Below are 23,616 nucleotides of genomic sequence, written 5' to 3'. Positions count from 1 at the left end.
ATTCTCTCCTCCCACAATAAATAGCGAAGCACCAAAAAGACCCTCACACCAGTTAATCCAGAGCTGCCAGACCTGCCTCTCTGAGAAGGAGCTGCACTGATCTGCACCAATGGTCTGGACCAAATCTCCGTGCACCCTTGCTGTTTCAGCTACCTTCCTCCTCTGTGTAGCTACCCGCTCTTTGCAGGAAGGTAAGGCTGGACGTTGATGTTTTAGAGCAGACAGCTGACAACTGTTGAAGAAGATTCACTGCCTTTGTATTTTAACCTGTGGTTTCTTGCTGACGTTGGTTCAAAATTCCTTGACTTAATTAGTTAATGTTGAAAAGCAAAGTCACACTTACAGGGGTGGCCAACTTTTTAATTTTTAATTTAGACATGGTAACAGTCTATTTCAGCCCACAGGTACGTACCAGGGGTGTAGGCTAATTTGGGGGGCATGGACTTGTGGCCGAAATGGCCTGTTACCGTGCTGTATGTTTAAATTAACAATTAAAAGGTTGCGCATCCCTGTCTGAACCCTTTATATCGAATCATTGCATTATCTCCAAGAGCCTCAAAGAATATGATTGATGGCCAATGTGGGCTCGGTGGGATGGTGGCGTTTTTCTGTGCTGTATCATTCCATGACTTTATGACTGGGTTTAATGGTAAGAGTGCAGAGGGCTTTACCATGTATCTAACCTGTGTTCTACCTCTCTGAGAGTGCTTGACGGTAAAGTGTAGAGGCTTCAGGGATTTAAATGTATGTATGATCTATTTATTTATTTATTTAAATTAGCACGGTAACAGGCATTCGGCCTGCAAGTCCATGCCACCCAATTTATACTCAATTAACCTACACCCCCAGTACGTTTTAGACGGTGGGACGAAATTGGAACCCCTGAGGAAAACCCACACAGACACAGGGAGAATGTACCAACCCCTTGCAGACAGAGCCGGATTCAAACCCAGGTCCTGATGGCTGGCACCGTAAAGGATATGCCCTAACTGCTATGCCAACTGTGTCACCCCAAGGGACGATGTTTGAAGGGCCAATGTTTCTCCACCCTATATGCAGTGCATACTTTCCCTACCCTGGCAGTCTTTAATGAACCTGTACTATGCCTGAAATGTTTGATGGGACGATGTAAAAGAAGCTTCTAGAGCTAACCTGCGTTGTCCCTGTCCTGGGCATGTTTGACGTTGGTCTCCCTATTCTTAGAATTAATGCTTCTGGATCTAAGGGAAAGCACTTTAGGTGTTTCCTAAATGACAAAAAAGTGTCAGAAAGGGATTGTAGAAGAGATACCCAAGAACAGTCCCATTGGAAGAGACTTCAGTTAGGTGGAGAGGCAGAGAAATGTGCAGTTTTGCCCTCACAGCTGAGAGAGAGAGAGAGAGAGAGAGAGAGAGAGAGGCAAGCCCGTTAAAAGGTGCCACCAACTTTAAAGGCTTCCGACTAAATGAACAAAGAAGCTTTTGAAAGCTGGATGGAACTGAATTATGACCTCGCCATTCTCTCTGCAAAGCACTTCATTCTCCCTGTTGTCTTGCACTAATTCAATATTTCCACCCCCCCCCCCCACTTTACCTTTAGCCGTTCAGAATAAAAGCTTTGACTTTCATTGCCTTTGCTTCCCTACTCCCTCCTCTGATGACCTCAAGAGGTCGGAAATGATAGCTTTCCACAGAGCACCTGAATGCAGAATTGGTTACTGAATGACAAGAGAAGGCTTCCCACTCACCAAAGCCTTTGCTGGTCCACTCCACATCACTTGGCTTGGCAAGGTGGAGCTTGACAATCCACTTGATTGGCTACTGGTCTGTGATTCCCTAGCAATCTTCACCACTTCAGCATTTCAGTAGTCCTGGGCCAGCATCCTCCTCTCCCCCTGATCTACTTATTAATACAAATGACAGGTGGTGGGACACTCAGAAACAGCCAAAAGGCATCCATCCTCCTGTAAAATTCCAGCATTCAAACTCTCTGGGCAACTTTCTAACCTAGTTCTGCCATTTTATCTTTGTTTTTATTTTGTTTATCAGTTTTGAAACATCTAACTTTCTCATTTTCCAAAAGTGAAAAGTAATTAAATAATGTTATAGAGACTGTAAGCATGTGAAAAATCTAAAGAGTGACTTGAAGTGGAAAAAGGCAATGAAAAATTTTTTAAATGCTAATACCTTTATTGAATATTATTCTAAACTTCAATTTCCACTTGTCTGTTTGGAAGGTTCAGGAACTCAAAACCTGGGAAGAAGTATATTCTGTAATGCACCATCAACAAATCGTTCCAAAACCAATAAGGATGCATTAGATAAGACAGCCATATATTACCTGACCACAGCTCTTACAACAGCAGTGACTCCTACTCTTTATATCATCGTCTTTGCCTTTGGTCTTCCTGCCAATGGGTTGGCGATGATCAATCTCATGACCAAAGTCCAGCGAATGCCTTCCACCATCTTCCTGACCAACCTGGCGACAGCCGACCTGCTCCTGATCCTGGTGCTGCCGTTCAAAATACACTATCACTTTCAGGGAAACAACTGGGTCTTCGGTGAGGCTCTGTGCCGGATGACGACGGCCTTCTTCTACGGGAACATGTACTGCTCCATCCTGCTCCTCGCCTTCATCAGCATCGACAGATACTTCGCCCTGGTCCACCCGTTTTTCTCCAAAGGCTTCAGAGACAACAGGGTCGCTGTGGGTGCCTGCTTGGTAATGTGGGCTCTTGTTGGGCTCTCCATGCTACCATTTCTCCTCCAGAGGCAGGTGTACTCATTCCACGAATTGAACATCAGTACTTGCCACGATGTTTTGCCAAAACACGTGCAACAGGGTTATTTCTTCTATTATTATGTATGTTTGGTATTGTTGGAGTTTCTCATTCCCTGTCTTATAACTGTGTTCTGTTATATAGCTGTAATTAAAACACTAATGACCAAAAATGATAAATATTTCAAAGCCATAAGGACCCTAATTCAAGTGCTGATAGCATATGTGGTTTGTTTCACTCCCAGTAACATAATCCTGCTCATACATTTCTCTCAGCATCACCTCACAGAAAACAACCACCTGTATTTATATTATGTGATCTGCCTGGTGCTAAGCACCTTCAACAGCTGCATTGACCCATTCCTGTATTACTACATCTCTGACGAGTTCTGCGACAATATGAGAAGCCTGGTACCTTTTAGTAAGGACAGGAAAAGTGAAGATTCTAGAAAAACTTTCTTCCATACAAATAGCACATCAACATCAAAAACCATAGCGTCTAAATCAGAATGTTTGAAATGGAAAAACTCAGAAAGATTTGAATCAAGAGAAACCATTGTGTTCAATGGACAATTCAAGGGGAAGTGAAATCCATTCAGGAAAAGACTAGCCATACAGTGATTTTATTTTTAAACAAAATTATATTGAATGCTTAACCTTTAGGGCTCTGGCCATTTTTAACGTTCCATAATATATACCCCGGACTGGGTCTATGGGTAAACTACAGTACGAACCAGCTAGTGGTAAGGCAAATGGGGACATTTCGGAAAATGGGGACATGGTTGGTTGAAAACAGGGACACAGTGTCCAAAGGGTTAAGCAAGGGTGAAATGTATATGAATTAAAGCTTCAGACATGCTCTGAGGATTCTGAACAATTTTACAAGATCAAGATCACAAGGATAAAGGAACAGAAACAGGCCATTTGGCCCATCGAGCCTGCTCCGTGAAACCTCCCTAAGTTAAAATGCTTTCACATCTAGTTCCAAGTTCTGGCCTTGTCCCCATATCCCATGATCCCCTGACTAATTAGATACCTATCAATTTCCCCTTCAAATTCCCCCATGGCTGCATGTGCCAACGAATCCCACAAATCCATTACCCTCTGGCTAAAGACATTTCTCCTCATCTCTGTTGTAGGCTTCCTTGTTGATAGGACTTTAAAGCAGGAAGATGTCGAGTATCCGTGATGGGATATTTGGGAAACTGGGATTGCTTCCACTGCTGAAGAGGTTGTCAAGGGTAGAAGTAGCTGGAGTCTGGGCTCCAGCAATTCCCTGGTCAAGAGATGAGCATCCAATGGCTAAAATTGCTTAATACCATGTGTTTGAGAGCTGTGCAATTCAAAAGTGGAATTAAATATAATAAAAGTTCAGGAGCCATATTAAGAGTTGTGAAATTTACAGAGTCTGATATTATTGGATGCGTCAGCTCCAGCTCATCATTTCCAGTTGTCATTTGGTTGTCCGCTGAGCTGAATGTCTGTTCAAGCAACAGAATGGAAGAATCTGGATTGAACTGGAACTCTTCTTGGATGATAAGAAGCTTGAGTCTGAAATAGCTAGAAAAGGCAGATGAGCCATTTGGCTGTGTGTCATGCATTGGGAACTCATCCCAGGACTCATATAGGGAAATAGACTGTGGTTTGTGGGGTAATTCAACTGAATGATTACATTATTTTGCTACCGAATTCTCCATAGAGTTGGGAGGTTATGGTCAAGTTGGTGAGGCCAAATTTGGAGTATTTGTGTGGAACCTTGGTCACCTAACTACAGAAAAGCTATCAGTAAGATTGAAAGAGTGCAGAGAAGATTTACTGGGATAGTGTCCGGACTCCAGGAACTGAGCCACAGGGAAAGGTTAAACAGGTTAGGACTTTATTCCCTGGAGCAGAGAAGAATGAAGGGAGATTTGATAGAGTTATTTAAAATGATGAGGAGGAAAGACAGAGTAAATATAGGTAAGATTTTTCCAATGAGGGTAGGTGAGATACAAACCATGGGTTAAGGGTAGAAAAAGGAAAGTTTAAAGGGAACTCCTTCACACAGAGAGTGTGGAACGAGCTGCCAGCTGAAGTGGTGAATGTGGGCTCAATTTTAACACTTACGAAGAATTTGGACAGGTTCATGGATTGGAGAGGTATGGAGGGCTATGAGTTGGCAAAAATGGTCCGGCATGGACTAGAAGGGCCAAAGGGGCCTATTTCTGTGCTGTAATGTTCTATGGCTGGCCCATTTCTGCATGGCCAGTTTATCTTGACTCTCGTTTTCTTGGTACATTACTTCCAATATATGACATACTCCCCTTTACATGGTGTAAACACAGATCACTGTCATCTCCATCAGCGGAAATTTAAAGCTGAATTGGCTTAAAGCACTTCAAAACAAATGGGCTTGAAATCACACCATATGTAAGTATTTTCATTACCCGATGGCTATGATTTTGTTTTGCATGGTATTATGCTGTTAATATATTTTCAAAAACTGAATTTTGCCAACATTTGTATTTTATGTTAATATGAGCTTACTCATTTTATTTAAAAGCTGTTTTCTATAATATTAATAAATGACACTCAAATCCATTTCTCCTTTCATTAATACCTCACATTAAGAAATGATGCCTATCAGAGAGAGAGCATTAGAATAATTCCACTAGTGATGCATTGAGTGAACTGAAATGATCCATTCAGGAAAAGAATACCAACTGTCCGTTCCCTTCACAAGGAAAGCTAACCAACGTCGCTCAGAAGCTTGAATATTTTCGATGACATTCTGCTGGTCAGAATGAAAAAGTGAATCAAGCTCCTGGTCACAACAAATTATCTGGATAAATGTTTCGGGTGTAATAAGAAAATAGGGACCTTTTCACATTCAGTATGGTCCTGTGTAAAAGTGGAAGAACTCTGGAAGGATTTGAGTGCATTATTAAGACAAATTATGAAGATAAAGGTACAAAAAGATCCGAGAATATTTTTACATGGAAATATATATGAAGCATACATGCAATTTGGGCATGTGAGAAAGTGGAAAAGTTTTGGCAAGATCGAAATCAGGTATTAAATAAAATCACAAAAAGCAACATACGAAAAAATCCAGAGATCTTTCTTCTAAGTAATATAAGAAGTAAAGAACTAGGCCTAAATTTGGATGAAGCACAAAAAAGATTTATTATGATAGCCTTAGCGGTAGCAAAAAAATGTATAATGTCAACTTGGAAATCAGAAGAGAGCCTGAGAGTACAGCAATGGTACATGGAAATGAATAAATGTATTCCATTGGAAAAAATAACATATAATTTAAAAAATAACATCACAGTATTCAAACAAATTTGGGAACCGTACATGGAACATAACAAAGAGGGCCTACCACGGACCTCCACCCCCTAAAATGATAAAATGATAAGAAGACAAAATGACTTGATCCAGTGTGTAAAAGTAGATGACACAATTTTCTTGTTTATTTTCATTGTGTGATGACATTGTTTAATGGTTTTATTGTATTGTATATGTTGAACGTTTAATGGGTTTGGAGGGGGGTGGGAAGGGGGGGAAGGGAAGGTAGGGGGGGAAAAAGGGGAGAAAAATGCCATTGTGTATATTTAAGAGGGAAATGTTTGTATGTATTTTGATTGATATGGTTCACAGTGCAAAAAATTTAAAAAAGTATATATATATGAAGCAGATATGAAATTGAAATTGGATAAGTATCAAGAAAGAATTTTGAGTAGATAGGAATAAAGCGACAGAAATGTGTAGCAATAAGGTGGAAAATGGAGAATCATGTAGAAATAGATTGAAATGCAAAATTGGTAACCTTTACAGTCTACGAAATCAAATGGAGAGATTTTTTTTTAAATTTGGGAGCTGTATTTGGATTTCGTGAACAAAAGTCCATCCACATCCTCCACCTTACCCAATCCTCTCAGTTAATAATTATGAAAAATAGTTAATAAATGCAGTATATGCTAATAATATTCAATATAAAGATTTAGGTGCTCCTTCCTTTCTTTCTATCTTTTGGGGGCTAGGGGGAAGAGGGGTTGGGGAGAAAACAGAAAAAAATTTATTGTATCATTTTGTATTGTTTGTTGCAAGCTGTTATTTCATTGAATTAATGTTCTGTATTCATGCAAATGATAAATAAAATTTTCAAAAATAAAAAGCTCCTGGGCACAACTGTAATGGTGTAGTGGTTGTTACAGTGCCAGTGACCCAAGTTCGAATCCAGGGCTATATGTAAGGAGCTTGTACATTCTCGCCATGTCTGTGTGGGTTTCTGGTTTCCTCCCACTTTCCAAAGATGGGTTAGTAGATCAATTGGGTATATTTGGACAATGTAGACTTCTGGTGCAGAAAGGCCTGTGGCCATGCTGTATCTCTAAATTAAAAATTAAATTAACTGCAAAATACAATGGTAAATGATTAGAATTGACCCGACTAGTGATGATTTGTTGCACATGGTTTATCACAACATCAATGGAAACACGAGGACCATTTAAGTTCTGTGATTGTGATGGGGGGGGGGGGGGAAACGATGTAGAACCCATATGGGTAAAGAAAGCTTTGCACTAACAGATCACCAATTCCACCTCCAGGATAGTTTGCCAATTATATACTTTTTGGGATATATAAGCTGGAAGCCAATTTGTGCACAAGATTCCCCCCCCCCCAGATGTTAAAGTGACCAATTCCTGGAAATATGTCAGTGTAGCCCTGTTTATTTTTGTGTTGTGTTAGAAAATTCACTTTATCTCCAGGGAACTTACGAAATGGTTATTTCTAATGGCTTAGTAATTTTGGAAATTGGGTGAGATGTTTCCGCCCAGATCTTGAATCAACAGATACCATTCTCCATACTTCCCTAATATGCTGCCAGGAAAAGTAGTCCTTATTATCCTTACATCACCATTTTTGTGTCAAATTAGTTTTAATTTATGCTTCATTGCCCTGACACACACTTCCTGCAGAATACCGATGCATCAACCCCCAGTATCTGATCGCTTTTCTGCATGGCATAAATAGCCACCTTCCCAGAACCTCCAAACCAGGGCTCCCCAAACTTTTTGGACCATAAATTCCCTCAATGGAATCCTTAGTACCTCATTGGCCCCCAGTCATTAAATCCTTGAGATGATGGCAGTGCTGGTCGGTGGTGGTGGGGGGGGGGGCATTTGCAGTGCCGGTCTGGGGGGGGAGCAAGTGGGTGGAGGTGCCAGACAGGAGTGGGGGGTGGTGGCGGCATTGGACACATACCTCCTTCTTCTTCGCTCCGTCAGTCTTTCAGTCTCTACTGTTAGGATGTCAAAGCCAAATGCAAAATGGCAGCCACCAAGGCCAGCTCTCTTGAGAGGTTGGTCACCCTGCCATAGGTGCTATTTTCCAAAGTTCGATCAACTCCCTCCACCCCACTGTTTATTAACCCCTCCCCCCCCAACCCGGCATTTAAAACTCCTTGTATTGTCTCATTGATCCCCTCAAGAGTCGATAACGACTACTTTGAAGACCCTAACTCTAAACCATTCCCTGAAAAATGACCTCCCCAGTTCCTTGGACCTGGCCCATGAAGCCAATTGATCTGAGCCCTCAAAATCCCCAATGGAGTCTCAGGACTCCATTACCCACCATTTCAGTCCCTAAACCCTCCACTCCTAAGTTCTAACTTGACCTACAATGCAGAAACATCTCTCCCCCTTTCCCACGCACCACCAGCAGCCCTGGGCTTTGATTGGGCCTCCTTCCTCCCCATATCTAGATCAGGTCTCTGCGCCTTTTTTTCCTTGGAACTGAGGGGGAAGGGGTGCTGAGAGGTGTAACAAATCATAAGAAACATAGGTCAGATAGTAAAGCAACTTTTTCCCATGACGGAGGTGTCCAAGACCAAAAGGGGATAATGTGCTGAGGAGGATTTTTTTCCCCACTGGGAGGTGATTGGAACACACTGGCCAAGAAGGTGGTGAAGTCAGATACTCTTACAAAGCATCTGGAAGCATCAAGGAATGATGGGCCAAGTCCTGGTCAATAAGATTACTATGGATGGATGATTCTCGTACTCTACAACAAGGGTTCTCTTCCTTTGAAATTCTGGTCTACTTTCTTCAAGGGGGTGAATTACGGACTGAGTTAACATGTATAGATTGGATGTTGAGTACAACAAGGGATTCTAGGCATATCTGTGACCATACAGTACCCTCTCAGTACTTCATCGGCTGCTCAGGTACTTGCGATGCAAAATCCTTCTGACTCACTGAAGGTGTCGCTGCTCGCTGGACGATGCCATCTCCGTGATAGGTGACAATCATGAGGAGTTTTATTTTTAACTTCAGTGCATGACATGCAAGTGGACATTTCTGGGAAACAGCATGTGCATAAATATATAATTGCTGGAGCAAAGGAAACATGTTCAAATAGATAAGATGTTCTTAACGTTTGGGCCAAGCAACAGAAGAAGGTCTCCTTTCAGTAGGAGAATAAATACTTGTTTCATTCACTGAAAGAATCAAGGTACTTGCTTAATTTAATTGGCAGCAGGTTTTAATTTTATAACTGATACGAAATAAGCGATTGTGCCTAGATTTGGGGGCATATTTAAAATGGAGGGGGGGGTACAAGATGTAGGAGGACATTGGAGGAAACAGGGGAGAGCAAACATTGAAGCTGGGGCTTGAATGAATAACTACGTTCATTGTCTTTAAGAAAGTGGGAGCGTTGTAGTCGGCTATAAGATGCTGTGTTGGCATATACCACATTACCCTTCTTTGAGCAGTTGACAATGGCACCTGACTTCCATGCCAGGAATAGAGAGAGCAGAGAAAGAAGGAGTTAAAATCTGCCTTCAGCTACAAGGCATATTACAAAAATAACATCTTTCCAGTGCACCCCTTTAATGCTCGAACATAAAATCCTGACAGAAATCGAGATAGCCATCATTATAATAACTTCTGATGTTTTCACAGGCTGCCTAGGCAGTGCGAAAAAAAACTGTTTTAATGCTAACTGAAGATCTTTCATTTCCTATTCAGTCAGAATCCTGCTCTGCCTCGACATCAAAGCAGCTCCAGCTCTGAAACAGTTTAGAGGAAATCTGTCGCAAAATGAAGTGTGATCTGTTGCTGCCGTCTGTCCTACTGAGTTTGTGCATCACCGTGAGTAGGGAAGCAGCTTGCTTTAAAAAGGACAATAACGGTGAGTTGTTTAACTTTTAATGCCAAACTCTCTAAGACTCCACTAGAAATTGGGATGCTGGTTCCTGCTGCTCTCCACCTCTTGGGAAGAATAATTATATGGGTATTCTTTCTGGGTAACTCACACAGTGGTAACTTCTAGAGAACCATCTACCCAACCAAAGACTATTTACCTCAAGGATGAAGAGGAAACAGAATTTGCCACTGGGATAATAGGGCGGAAAGCTGGGTGGGTGGAGGGGAGAAGATAAAAGGTGTATCAGGAGGGAGCAGTATGTCTGGGCTGTGTGTGTGGAGGGTGCAGAATGTCTGGGCTGTGCGGTGTGGAGGGCGCAGTACGTCTGGACTGGGTGTGCAGAGGGTGCAGGACCTCTGGACTGTGCAGTATGAAGGGAGCAGTATGTCTGGACTGCGGTGTGGAGCATGTAGTATGTCTGTGCAATATGTCTGGACTGTGTTTGTGGAGGGTGCAAATCATTTTGACTATATGGTGTGGAGTGTGTAGTATGTCTGGACTGTGCGATGTAGAGCATGCAGTACGTCTTGACTGTACAGTGTGGAGGGTGCAGTACATCTGGATTGTGTGTGTGGAGGGTGCAGTACATCTGGACTGTGTATCTGAAGGGTGCAGTGCATCTAGACTGTGTACCTGGAGGGTGCAGTATGTCTGAATGGTGTGGTGTGGAGGGTACAGTATGTCTGGACTGTGTATCTGAAGGGTGCAGTGCATCTAGACTGTGTATCTGGAGGGTCCAGAATGTCTGGATGGTGTGGTGTGGAGGGTACAGTACGTCTGGACTGTGTATCTGGAGGGTAGAGTATGTCCTTGCTGTCCAAATTCACCTATATGACCAATTAGACCATTAACTCCATGTGCCTTTGGAATACTGGAACCTGAAGAATGTTGAGCAGCTAGAAAAAGGCCACGCAGACATAGGGAGAATGTGCAAACTCCTTATAGGCAACGCCAGTAATAGTGTTGTGCAAACTGCCGCCCTATCCTGTGACTTGCACTTTTATGATGCAATTTGTACATGAAAAAAATCCATGAGCTTGGCTTGAATCAGCCTGGTTCCTTGAAAATATGGGGGCTTGTTCAGGACATCATTTATGAATTCGACCTACACTATTACGTGGCATCAGGATTCTGTAAAGATGGGTCAGTTGGGTGGGTTCTGTGTGTCTAGGGATTCTGGATGGAAATGACCAATGTCCCAAAAAAAATCTCCTGAGATTGTGGTTGGGTTTGGCCACACCAAGATTAAATGTTATACCTGAGCAGATCTTTTCCCATTTCTACTCATGGTCATGCCACTTCTGGGTCATTGGACAGGTACTGTGCTGCGCCATATGCCCTGGTGTTCCAAATGACTCATAAACCGCATGCTCACCTGTTGGTCAGGCACTAGTGGATGACTATGAGTAACACTGGACTCATTGTTTTAGGCCTCCAGTGTAGTTATTATGACATCCTGTGAGAGAGTCCCATGGAGGAAGATAAAGATGAGGCCCTTCTTAAAGCTTTTGCAGAAATACATTTTTTTGGGTAGACCATTTGCTGATTAGCAGTTGGCTGCCAGTCGGTCTTGGGGTATATTATGTGGTATATTAATGATTTGGGTTATGGAATGAACGGCTTTGTGACCAAGTTTTGCAGATGATATGAAGGTAGGTGGAGGAGCAGGTAGCGTTGGGGCTGCAGAAGGACTTAGAGAGGTGAGCAAAATGGACAGACAAGCGGCAAATGAAATGCTGGAAAGTGTACGGTCGCTCACGTTGGCAGAAAAAGATAAATGGGGAGAAAATGGAAAATTCCCCGATGCAAGGGAGTCCTCGTGCAGAAGAGCCTGAAGGTGAACTTGCATGTAGAGTCGGTGGTGAAGAAGGCAAATACAATGTTGGTATTCACTTTATAGAATATAAGAGCAGGGATGTGATGTGGAGGTTTTATAAGTATGGTGAACAGATCTGGGCTCCTCATTTAAGAAAGGATGTGCTGGCGTTAGAGAGTGTTCAGAGGAGTTTGCAAGGATGGTTCTGGGAATAAAAGGGTTATCATATGAGGAGCATTTCACAGTTTATGGCCTGTTGGAATTTAGGAAAATGGGGGGGAGGGGGGTCTCATTGAAACATTTTGGAAGATGTGGAGACAGTAGATGTAGAAAGGTCATTTCCCATGGTGGGAGAGTCTAGGACAAGAGAGCACAGCTTCAGGATGGAAGGGCATCCACTTAGAACAGAGATGTGGAGAAATTACTTCAGCCAGAGGGTGGTAAATCTGTGGCATTTGTTGCCACAGGTGCTTGTGGAAGCTGGGTCATTGGTTGTATTTAAGGCAGAGATTGATAGATTCTTGATGAGTCAGGGCATCAAAGGTTATGGGGAGAAGGACAGGCAGTGGGGCTGTGGGAAAATGGATCAGTTTATGATTAAATGGTGGGGCAGACTCGATGGGCTGAATGGCCTATTTATGCTCATCTGTCTTATGAACTACAGTAACAGTTTGATTTTACACCAGGTGCCTGAATTGACAGATCAATTAAATACGCTGGTTAGTCAAGAATAATCACATCCATTCCCTCAGTGCTGCCCTTCCATTGGTTCCTGACGCTGCCCTCCATGATCCAGACCTCTCCCTCAGGTCTGCCTCTCTGTCAGCTGGTCTGCTCCCTCATCCCTGGAGACTCACAGGGGACTGCAGTCACTGGAATCTGCTGGAGGAATTCTGTGGGTCAAGCAGTATCAGTGGGAGAAAAAGAATGGTCAATGTTTCAAACCGAAACCCTTCATCAAGTTGGAAGAGGTCTTGATAAATGCTTTCAGCTTGAAATGTTGAACTTTCTTTTCTTTTTGCCGCTGATGGAGTTTTTCCAGCTGATTGTGAATCTCTGGCATTTTGATTCCCAGCCACTCCCTCAGAGCTGGCTCTCCACTCCCAAACTTAGCACCACTACCACTACAGAGGAAGCAGGTGTAAACAAATACAGTAATACAGGGTTTTACTGGTAATGGTGGATGCCGGATATGCAAATTTTCTGGATGCTTGAAGCTCACTCTTACTGATACACCAGCATTAAGAATAAACAGTTTAAAGGACAAAACTACTATACTGTACTTACACTGAACAAACTTCATTTACATGAATATATAAACCTTAAAGAATTTTACTTTATTTTCAGTCACTTTCTTTGAAAACATTTAACCCTCACTGCATCTCCACAGAGCAGCCTGAAAGACAAAAAAATAACATGATAGATATTTAACTGCATCCTCCCCAAGTCTTACTCACACACCTAATAATATACAAATAAAGATAAAGGCTTTTATTAAGCAGGGAATGAGCCTCTTGCTAAGCAAGCAGCCAACAGTGAACTGCATCAACCTGGGCGACACCATTGCTGTGTCACACAACTTTATTCAAACAGCTGCTACAAGCAAAGCCCGACCAAGGCCCTCCCTCTGCTGGCTGAATATTTGCTCCCATTTTCACCAAAGGTTTATGTGTTACTTCAGGGAACCTTCACTTTTACAATTTTAAACATTTATTTAAATTTGAATTTATTCTTATTTATTAAAATTTTTAAAAATGTATTTTCTTGATCTTTTACCGGTTGCTTGAGGTTGCCGGTTGCTTGAATTCGGGATAATAAGGATTTTACTGTACAGATTCCCCTCCTTCTGGCTATCCATCCCACAGGGTGATGATGGTTCCTTTCAGTCAGTTTGTGGGGTTTGATATGAGGATGCCCCACTCCTCAGAAAGGAACAGCGTGTGTGTGAATGGATTTTGGGTGAGTAGGGGTTGCACAGGTCCAGACCCACCCTCTTGAAATCCCCTCCCAGATCCAGCAGCCTGGTCAGGTCCAGGGGGAAGTTCTGTTGCAGCGAATGGCCAGACCAATCTTCGATGCAAGGGATGCTTTTTACACGCTTCACGGCACGTGTTTGCTAGATGGCCATTGACCATTAATCCATCCTTTGACAGGTTTTGTTTGTCATCCTGTGGGGTGTCTAGCCCCCTCCGCACCATACATCTCATAAATACATCACCCGCTCCTTCATCATTGCTGAGGTTAAAGCCTGAATCGTAGCAGCACCATGGGAACGTCATGGGGGCGGCATAGCGGTGAATTCAAAGCTATTACAGCACCAGTGACCCGGGTTAGAATCCCACGCTGTCTGTAAGGAGTTTGTATGTTCTCTTCATTATTGCATGGGTTTTCTCCTGAAGCTTCCATTTCCTCCACCCTCCTCCAAAAATATACGGGGTTTGTCAGTTAATCGGCACGGGCTCATGGGTCAGAAGGGCCTGATATCTTGCTGCATCTCAATATCTTAAAACAAGACAGCAGCTGTGCAAGAAGGCAGCTCATCACTGCCCTCTCAAGGAGGACATGAAGCAAAACTCGGCAGGCCCAGCTGCATCTGTGGAGGCCAAAGATGTAAGTACATGTCTCAGGTCAAGACCCCTCCCCCGTATCAGGATTCAGCCTATTGATGCAGGTTACCCCTGACATTCTCGCTGTGTTGTGAGGACTAAGTAACATCTTTTGCTTCCACAAATGTTGCTTGACCCACTGAGTGCTTCTGATCTTTGTCTCCAGGTTCCAGACTGTGCAGTTTCTTTCTGGGTTTTTTTTTCCTCTCAAGAAGAAGTTGGATGGGCCACAAATGCTGACCTTGCAACACTGCCCATAACCCAATATAGACAAAGCCTGATCCTGCATAATAATCACTTTCTGCTTTAATGATTGTGGGCCAATTACTGACCAACGAGAATGCCCCTGCTTTGACTCAAATAATGTTCAAGGACATTAACATCTCATCTTGGTCCCAAAACGCACAATTTTACAGGTTTAAGATAGTGTTTTTTTTAAAAAGCAGGTGGTGCTTTGAAATTAGATACATTGTTGTGTACGAATTGAATCAAAACCCCAGAAATTTTCTGAAAATCCCAGAAGAGTTCAGGAATTGATATAGGAAGGTGGTGGAAGAGGGGAGGGGTTTGCGAGCCTGTAATTTAAAGTGTTTTTAATCACAAACAGCAAGTGTATGGTATGACAAATGAGCATGCATGGAAACCTTGAATGGCAAATCTTTTGGGAAATTACAGCGGAGACTTCTCCTTTCCTGTGATTAGCTTGGACATTTAAAACATCCATAATATTTCTGGGTCATCAAGGAAGGAAATCTCACAGCTTGGCCCACGTTGGACCCAAAGTAAACATACTGAAAAATCATTCGCTTTTCTTAACAGAATGGTAAACATGTTCGAGAATTGCTCTTGGCAAAAAAATTGAAATATAATGTTTTTAAAAACACAAAATGCGGGAGAAATTCAGTGGGTCAAAAAGGGCCTTTTATGTAGCAAAGATAAAGATACAGAAGCAATGTTAAGGAAGGGCTCAGGCCCGAACCGTTGGTGATGTATATTTACTCTCTGCTACATAAAGGACGCTGTTCGACCTGCTGAGCTTCTCCAGCACTTTGTGCTTTTACTTCATCCTGTTGTCTGCAGATTTTCGTGATTTACTTGTGTTTTCACTAATTCACTAAGTGTCTGGAAAAGAAATGTCATTCCCTAGCCCTGACCCTCACTCTCTATGTTACAGTTTATCAGCATGAAAAAATCTACCCAAGCTAATGCCTGTGTTGGGCCCATATCCCTCTAAATGTTCCTATCCATGCATCTGACTAATTCTGTTAAATTCTATATCGATGTAATTTTCTTGGAATTAAATATCTTTCAATATTAAACATTGAACATTCCCAGTGAAACACGGAAGACTGCAGATGCTGTGGTTGTAGTAAAAAGCATACTTGCTGGAGGATATCAGCCGGTCTCGCAGTGCCCAGAGGAGGTAAAGCAAAATTGCCAGCATTTCAGGTCTGAGTCCTTCTTCGAGGTAGAAACAAAAAAAGCAGGCTGAGAGAGAGAGAAAGGGAGAATGGTAGGGGGAGGAATCCAGACCAATAGACAAAAGGAGTTACTGGAAAGGTGAGAATTGATTTTGGAGACAGAGGGAAAAAGGAAGAGAGAGAGAGAGAACGCTGGGTGAAAGGAGACAGGGAAAGAAGATGGGGAGGGGGGGGGGGTGTTTTAATGAAAACCAGAGAAGTCGATGTTAATGCCATCCGGTTGGAGGGTGACCAGACAGATGACGAGGTGGTGTTCCTCCAATTTGCGGGTGGTCTGGCAGTGCGTGAGACCATGGGCAGACATGTCAGGAAGGGGATGGGATGGGGAATTGAAATGGGTGCCCACTGGGAGATTGTGGCGGACAGAGCCAAGGTGCAATCTCTCCGATGTAGAGGAGATCACAACGGGAGCACCAGATGCAGTAGATGACCCCTGCAGATTCACGAGTGAAACATTGCTTCTCTTGGAAGGACAGTTTTGGGGCCCTGAGTGGTGGTGATGGAAGAGATCTGAATGCAGGTGAAGCATCTCCTGTGGTCACAGGGGTAGGTGCCAAGGGAACAGGCAGAAAAAGATGAGTTAAATACAGAGAAAGTTGCTTCTAAGCATCAATTCTCAACCTTTTTTTGGCTATAGCCCCCATGGGACTCTGATCTAAGTTCCCAGTGAAGCAGTCAAGTTTAGTTGGTTCTTCTATTCTTTTCTCCTGCTCACTACATAAAAAATATTTAAAATATTTTATGATTTCAATTCATGCCCCCCCTTAAATGTAATGTGACCCCTGGTTGCGAGTCTATACTGTCCCATCAAATGGTCACAGGACAGGTGCAATACAGATTGAGGGAGTATTATGTGCTCCCATTTTTCAGTCCATTTTCATTTGTGTGGGACTCTCACTTTAAGAGAACAGATTTAACAAACCCTGCAAGCTTTGGAGTTTCTATGAACCTGATTGCAGATTGAAGACAGCATTTTCCTAAATTGGATGCATTTGAAGGGAAGCAAGGCAGTGTCCCTAAAACCCAGGTGCAGAGACCATGTGACTAACAGATTAAGATTGAGCATACAGCTTTGGTCAGGGGCCATTTTAAGGAGACAGCGCAGGAGCAAACAGCTCTTGGAAGAAATACTCTGCTGGATTGGACTCATGTGGTTATAAACAATCTAGATTTCCTCCTGTCTGTGATAGAGGAGGAGAATACCATTCAGTGACCAAAAGAATGAAGGTCGCTTTTGTTCAGCTGATCCACGGAAAGGGTTCTGAAGGCAGAAGAAATACTGCGCTTGGATAGTGACCAGAGTGGGTTCAGATGACCCACATAAAGGATTCCTGAAGCTTTGTGAGCATCACTTGCTTCATGTCCCCTATGCCAAAGAAGAGGGGAGTTTTGGTTGGCACTCGTCAAAAAGGATGCTTTGCTTGAAGCACCTCAACAAGGGTTTCGTGAGTTGATCAACATTCTGCCACCCCTCAATGGAAAAATTGACCTGAGATTACAGTCTGGATGGATTACAATGTCAGACTTCAAGAAATACTATTGGGCAGCCCAGTTGAGATACACCGCTTCACTCCTGGACACAAATTGATCTTCACAGGGTAGGCGAGAGGTAGCAGAGGACTTTATTTATAAATGGAATGCTAAATTGCTATCTGAGAAAACAGGCAGCCCTATAGTAAAACAAATTATCTTCATTTGGAATAAAATTAAACAATATCTAAGAATCAAAGGGGGTTGTCCCCAAAATCACCACTGACTCCAAATACATTAATACATGGCATCAGGTGCATAGAGGACTGTTATGAGTGGGGGTAACTAATGTTGTTTGAACAAATCAGGCATAAGTATAATTTATCTAATAAGATGTTCCACTGCTACCATCAGATAGGATCTTTCCTGCAAGACAAATTAGGTCCAATTATGGCCCTACCTACATGCATTGACGTAGAGGCCATGTTTGGACGTTCATCTCAGCAACGTATTTCTTGCTCCAAACAAAAGGACCTAAACCAAGCCTTCACAAATCAAGGCAGAGGTGGGTCGGACCTAGAAATAACCATTGGTGAGCAATACTGGTTTGATTTATGTCGAATCAGTATGACTGCAATCATTAATGCACGGTACAACTTTCTACACCAGCTATACCTGACGCAGCAAAAATTGAACAGATCTAAATGCAAATAACCAGACCAATGCTTTAGATGTGGCATTGAGACAGGAATCTTTCTGCACTCAACCTAGACATGTACCAAGGTGAGATCCTTCTGGGTGGAACTAGGCCAAGTCCTAGAAAAAATATCATAGGTAAAGAATTTGCATGGGACTCTGAGCTGTTCCTGGGAAACATAATAGACATAAGACTTACAATGAACCTGTCCAAATTCCAAATCCAATTCGTAATGATCGCATTGGCAGTGGTCAGGAAGTGCATAGTGATTACCTGGAAATCTGATTCCTGCCTGAGCATTGCACTCTGGAACACGGAAATGCAAAGCTGTGTCCCCCTGGAGTAAATTACTTACAACTTAAGAAAAAAGTATAACACTTCTTTTGAAAATTTGTCAACATACTTAAATTCCATTGGAGTTCGATTACAGAGTGGACCATTGTGCCTCGCCCCCCCCACCCCCAACTTCCCCATATTATGTCACTGGAGTTACTTGGGAGGCTTCTTAAATAGAGATGCAAGAATCAAATAACAGAAGAGGCTTTACTTACTGATGCCTTCCACCATCTCAGGAAAACTGTTCTCACCCACTCCTATATATATACATACACCCCATAGTGGTGGACTACAGTTACTACAGTGAGAAGGGTGCATGCTTAGACAGTTACAAAATAGTTCACATTATCCTGACTATATAACACCTGTCTATCCCTCAATTGGTGGTAGTGGGGGTGGGGGGTTCCATCCCATCCCAACCAGAAAAAGTCAAGAGTAGAAAGCAGCCTGAGCACGGACTGTCGTGTCGTGACAAACCCATAAAACCCTAATATGTGTCTTATATCTTTGTTGTGAGTGTCTTGAATGCCGTGTGTAACTGTGGTTAGTGTTAAATGTGAGAGGTGGGGAGGGAGGGAGATGAAAAGAGCATGAACTCTGCAGAAAACTGTATAAAATGGATAAGTGTAAATTGTAGTCAATGCGGATACAGTTAACATTGACAATGATAATGTTGATAACTGTTAAGTTTAGAAAATCATAAATAAAATATATATAAAAAACATTCTGTCACCCTCGGTCTCTTTCACCCACTTCAAGACATACACACCAGCATATTCGCGCAGTTGGAGATTAAGTTAGATAACTGTAGAAAAGTTTCGTTAAGTGTAAATAAATTAGATTTGTGTTACTTTACAATTAGAAGTATTATACCGTCGGGGCTAATTTCTATTGCAGCTGACTAGTCTGCAACAGGGAGGCTCTGAAAATGAGCAAACCTACAATTGTTTATCTGCACAGCAGAAGGAGATGTGGAACAGAAGTACAGCTTTCAGCGCAGGTTGAGGCTGGTGGAAAGCAAAAGCGTTCGAGAAGTCCTAAAATCCAGACTGCTCAGGGTTAGGGTTAGGGTCTGGATTTTCGGATATTCCAGATTCTCAGGCAGTACTTTAAAAATTCAAATTTAAGGAGAATTAACAGGTAATTGTGATCATTTATTAATGAAACTATTTTTTATATAAAATACAACAGACAAAAAAAAACAAATATTTTTCTTATACTTCTGCAACCTGCGCATGGTCGCACACATGCAAAAGCTGAGAGTTTTCGAGAAATCCAGATTCTCGAGTGGTCCACATTACAGTCGTGTTTCCAGATTCTCAAGAGGTCTGGATATCTGGCATCTGGATTTTTGGACTTTTACTATTAGATAAGAATGATAATATGATACTTTATTGGTGTGTGTGTGTGTGTGTGTGTGTGTGTGTGTGTGTGTGTGTGTGTGTGTGTGTGTGTGTGTGTGTGTGTGTGTGTGTGTGTGTGTGTGTGTGTGTGTGTGTGTGTGTGTGTGTGTGTGTGTGTGTGTGTGCTTGCTGCTCTTGGACCCTTCAAAATTGTTTCCCCACATATAACAGGAATGAAACCAGAACAGCTGGAGGCATCCCCAAGTTGTCACTCCACTCAGACAGCACCAGAGGTCAGATCAAATCTGCTTTGGTCAAGGTGGGGAGCAGCATCATTACCTTAACAACACTGCTTGACAAATGGCAGATGATCTCTAAACAGCTCATAGTGTTGCTGAACATTGATGGCTCCAGATCCAGATGGAATAGATATAATGAGTTAAAAAACACACACACAAAGATGCTGGAGGAACTCAGCCCGTCTCACAGCGTCTATAGGAGGTGGAAGAAGGGCTCAAGCCAGAAATGGCGGTAATATATCTCCACCTCCTATGGACGCTGCGAGACGGGCTGAGCTCCTCCAGCATTTCTGTGTGTTTTTACTACAATCACAGCATCTGCAGACTTTTGTGCTTCATTCGGTTTCACTGGGGCTGTTTCTCCAAATTCATTTGGTAAAGGATGTGCAGTGAGCAGAAGTGGAAGAAAACTAATGAAGAAATACATGACCCTAAATTGAAATGAGCTGAAATCTTGACACTGTTTTTCCCTCTACAGATGCTGCCTGACCTGCTGAGTAATACCAGTATTCTCCCTTTTGTTTCAGATTTCCCACATCTGCAGCTTTTTGCTTTGAAGTGTAACTTATTGCTTTTAAAAAAGAGAGCATGTACCAAACCTTTTGTTTTCTTTGTTTTCTTGTTTAGAATACTTTAATTGTACCACTGTTCTTTCACAAAGAAATGCTAAGGTGGATCAGATGCCAAGTGTGGCTGACATCATGAGATCAAATAAACCTCATGTACTCAAAGTGAATGGCTCCAATGAGACTTTATACGTCGTGGGGGAGGTAGCCAGAATCCACCTCACTGGTCCCACCACCACAACCACCATCCCGGCACTTTACATCTTAGTTTTTAGCATTGGGCTTCCAGCCAATGGACTGGGACTTTGGATAATGGCCACGAAAGTCAGGAAATCACCATCAACCATCTTCCTGATCAACCTGGCCACAGCCGACCTTCTCCTGATCTTGATGCTGCCTTTCAAGATCTCCTACCACCTTCTGGGCAATGACTGGCTCTTCGGTGAGGCTCTGTGCCGGATGTCGATGGCCTTCTTCTACGGGAACATGTACTGCTCAATCCTGCTCCTCACCTTCATCAGCATCGACAGATACTTTGCCCTCGTGTACCCGTTCACTTCCCGGCGGTTCAGGGACAACATGTTCGCCATTTGCATCTGCTCGGTGATCTGGGTCGTCGCCGCACTCTTGGTCGTGCCGTTTCTCTTCGTGGAGCAGTTACTTTGGGTGCACAACCTTAACATTACCACCTGTCACGATGTGTTGCCGCAGGAAAGGCAGACTGGGTATTTCTTCTACTACTTTGTGTGCCTGGTTGTCATGGGGTTCTTAATCCCATGCTGTATCACTATATTCTGTTATGTCTCTGTAATCAAAACTTTGATAGTCAGTGAAAAGAGCTATAAGCGGGCTGCAGTGGTCACCTTTCTGATCCTACTGATGTATGTTGGATGTTTCACTCCCAGCAATGTCATCCTCCTGATCCACCACTCTGAACATCGGTTGACAAACGACAGCGATCTTTATATTTATTACATGGTCTGCCTGGTTGTCAGCAGCTCCAGCAGCTGCATTGACCCTTTCATTTACTACTACATTTCAGATGAGTTTCGGGTCAAGGTGAGGCATGCTGTTTGCTGCAGTAAGGCTCACCGAACAAGCCTGTCTGGTCGGACCACCCAGGAGCTCCTGCGCACGGACACCAGTTCCTCACACTCCAGAGCTGTGAGAAACATCTGATTCTGTACTGGATCTGGGAAAAATTTCAGAAACCTCGGGTGGGGCCGGGAAGGGGGGGGAGAAATCGACTTGATGGTTGGAAGATAACAAAACACTTCCATTTCCGATCAACTCACAAAATGATTTCAGTGTCAGATTAAAAATGGTCGAAAAACTGTTCGATTAGATTACCTTTTCCCTCAACGTCAGATTAAAAATGGTCCAAAAGATGTTCGATCAGATTACCTTTTCCCCCGACATCAGATTAAAAATGGTCCAAAAGCTGTTCAATCAGATTACCTTTTCCCCCAAAGTCAGATTAAAAATGGTCCAAAAGATGTTCGATCAGATTACCTTTTCCCCCGACATCAGATTAAAAATGGTCCAAAAGCTGTTCGATTAGATTACCTTTTCCCTCAACGTCAGATTAAAAATGGTCCAAAAGATGTTCGATCAGATTACCTTTTCCCCCGACATCAGATTAAAAATGGTCCAAAAGCTGTTCAATCAGATTACATTTTCCCCCAAAGTCAGATTAAAAATGGTCCAAAAGATGTTCGATTAGATTACCTTTTCCCTCAACGTCAGATTAAAAATGGTCCAAAAGATGTTCGATCAGATTACCTTTTTCCCCAATGTCAGCTTAAAAATGGTCCAAAAGCTGTTCGATCAGATTACCTTTTTCCCCAACATCAGATTAAAAATGGTCCAAAAGCTGTTTGGTCAAATTAGTTTTGGTCACTGTGGTTTTCATCTTTTTTTTTCCCCACACACATACCACCTGAATTAATGACATCCTATGCCATCCATGCTCTGTGGTTATTAAGGGATTACTTCAGGTGGTATGTGAGTGGAAAAAAAGGTTGCGAATCATTGGTTAGGAGATTACCTTTTCCCAAATTTAATCTATTTTTTATCTTGAAAATGGAAATATGAGATTTTGTTTGCATTGTTGTGGAGTTTATAAAGTTGCCCAGGCAGGAAGGGGAACTGCAACATCTCACCTTTTTCACATTGCCTCGAAGCTTCCTAGCCCTTGTCTTAAAGTTATGCCCCTTGGCTCTGAGTTCAGTGAAAGATTTCTTATCCTATCTGTGGGTGTTATACTTTGTGCATTTCGATCACATCTTCCCCAACCTCTTCTGTTCAAAGGAAAACAAACACACGTTATCCTGTGGCTTTCCATGCCTTCCCAAGCTGCACTCTGTTGAACTTCCTCTCCACCCTTTACTGTGCAACCTCATCCTTCTGATGGAGTGACAATGTGAATGGTCTAACTACTACAGCCTGACTTATCATCTAACTGTACATATACAACCAGACAAAACAGCATCTCTCCGACCACAGTGTGCACAGATACATACAGAGCAAATAATAATCACGTATATATGGCCAGCTGCCCGCAGGCTGGTGTTCCCGATGCCTCAGTCACAAACTCACGCCTTGGTCCCAGCCGCCCACCCTTCGGAGCTCCTGTTTGTAACCATTCTTATTTTTTTGTGTTTTATTCTCTTTTGCAATTAGTATGTTTGTTGATTTAACGTTTTGGGGTGGGGGGTGAGGGGTAAAGGGCGGGTAGGGAGGGAAAGGCTTGGTATATTATACTCTCTAAAAGGGGACAAATGTTCTCCTGTGTTGTTTGAAATGCACAAATCTGTAAAATCAAAAATAAAATATTGGAAAAAAAGGAGTGGTCTCAAGCCTCAGCCGGCCTCTATTGGAACTACCAACACCTCCAATGACACAGGTACTTACCCAGTCAAATGTAGTATCCATGTAATAGTCGACCCAGGGGGGTGGCAAGATGGTGTAGGCTGAAGACATTGGAACTCATCTCTCCTCAAATGGAAAGTTTTACCACCAACTGAAAACCTACTTGAAGGACAAATT

General features: G+C 42.7%; 2 protein-coding genes across 3 annotated transcripts; both read left to right on the top strand.

Annotated features, from left to right (window-relative positions):
- The first annotated feature begins 50 nt into the window (after window positions 1–50).
- Window positions 51–5,340, top strand: LOC138756465 (proteinase-activated receptor 3-like). The gene is made up of 2 exons (XM_069922952.1): window positions 51–191; window positions 2,216–5,340. Exons 1-2 carry the CDS (start codon window positions 110–112, stop codon window positions 3,346–3,348), a joined length of 1,215 nt encoding a protein of 404 aa, XP_069779053.1. The 5' UTR covers window positions 51–109; the 3' UTR covers window positions 3,349–5,340.
- Window positions 5,341–9,169: 3,829 nt separating this feature from the next.
- On the top strand, window positions 9,170–23,293 carry LOC138756464 (proteinase-activated receptor 2-like). Of its 2 annotated transcripts, XM_069922950.1 has the most exons (3): window positions 9,170–9,258; window positions 9,777–9,939; window positions 20,630–23,293. In XM_069922950.1, exons 2-3 carry the CDS (start codon window positions 9,849–9,851, stop codon window positions 21,745–21,747), a joined length of 1,209 nt encoding a protein of 402 aa, XP_069779051.1. In that variant the 5' UTR covers window positions 9,170–9,258; window positions 9,777–9,848; the 3' UTR covers window positions 21,748–23,293. The 2 variants fall into 2 exon arrangements, with proteins under 2 accessions (XP_069779051.1, XP_069779052.1); XM_069922951.1 differs by lacking the exon at window positions 9,170–9,258 and having other exon boundaries at window positions 9,850–9,939; window positions 20,664–23,293.
- The last annotated feature ends 323 nt before the right edge of the window (window positions 23,294–23,616 follow it).

The sequence above is a fragment of the Narcine bancroftii genome, chromosome 3 (assembly GCF_036971445.1).
Source record: "Narcine bancroftii isolate sNarBan1 chromosome 3, sNarBan1.hap1, whole genome shotgun sequence".
In the NCBI taxonomy this organism is placed as follows: Eukaryota; Metazoa; Chordata; class Chondrichthyes; order Torpediniformes; family Narcinidae; genus Narcine; species Narcine bancroftii.
Note: the sequence above shows the minus strand (reverse complement) of the source record. Positions and strands in the feature narration are given on the sequence as shown.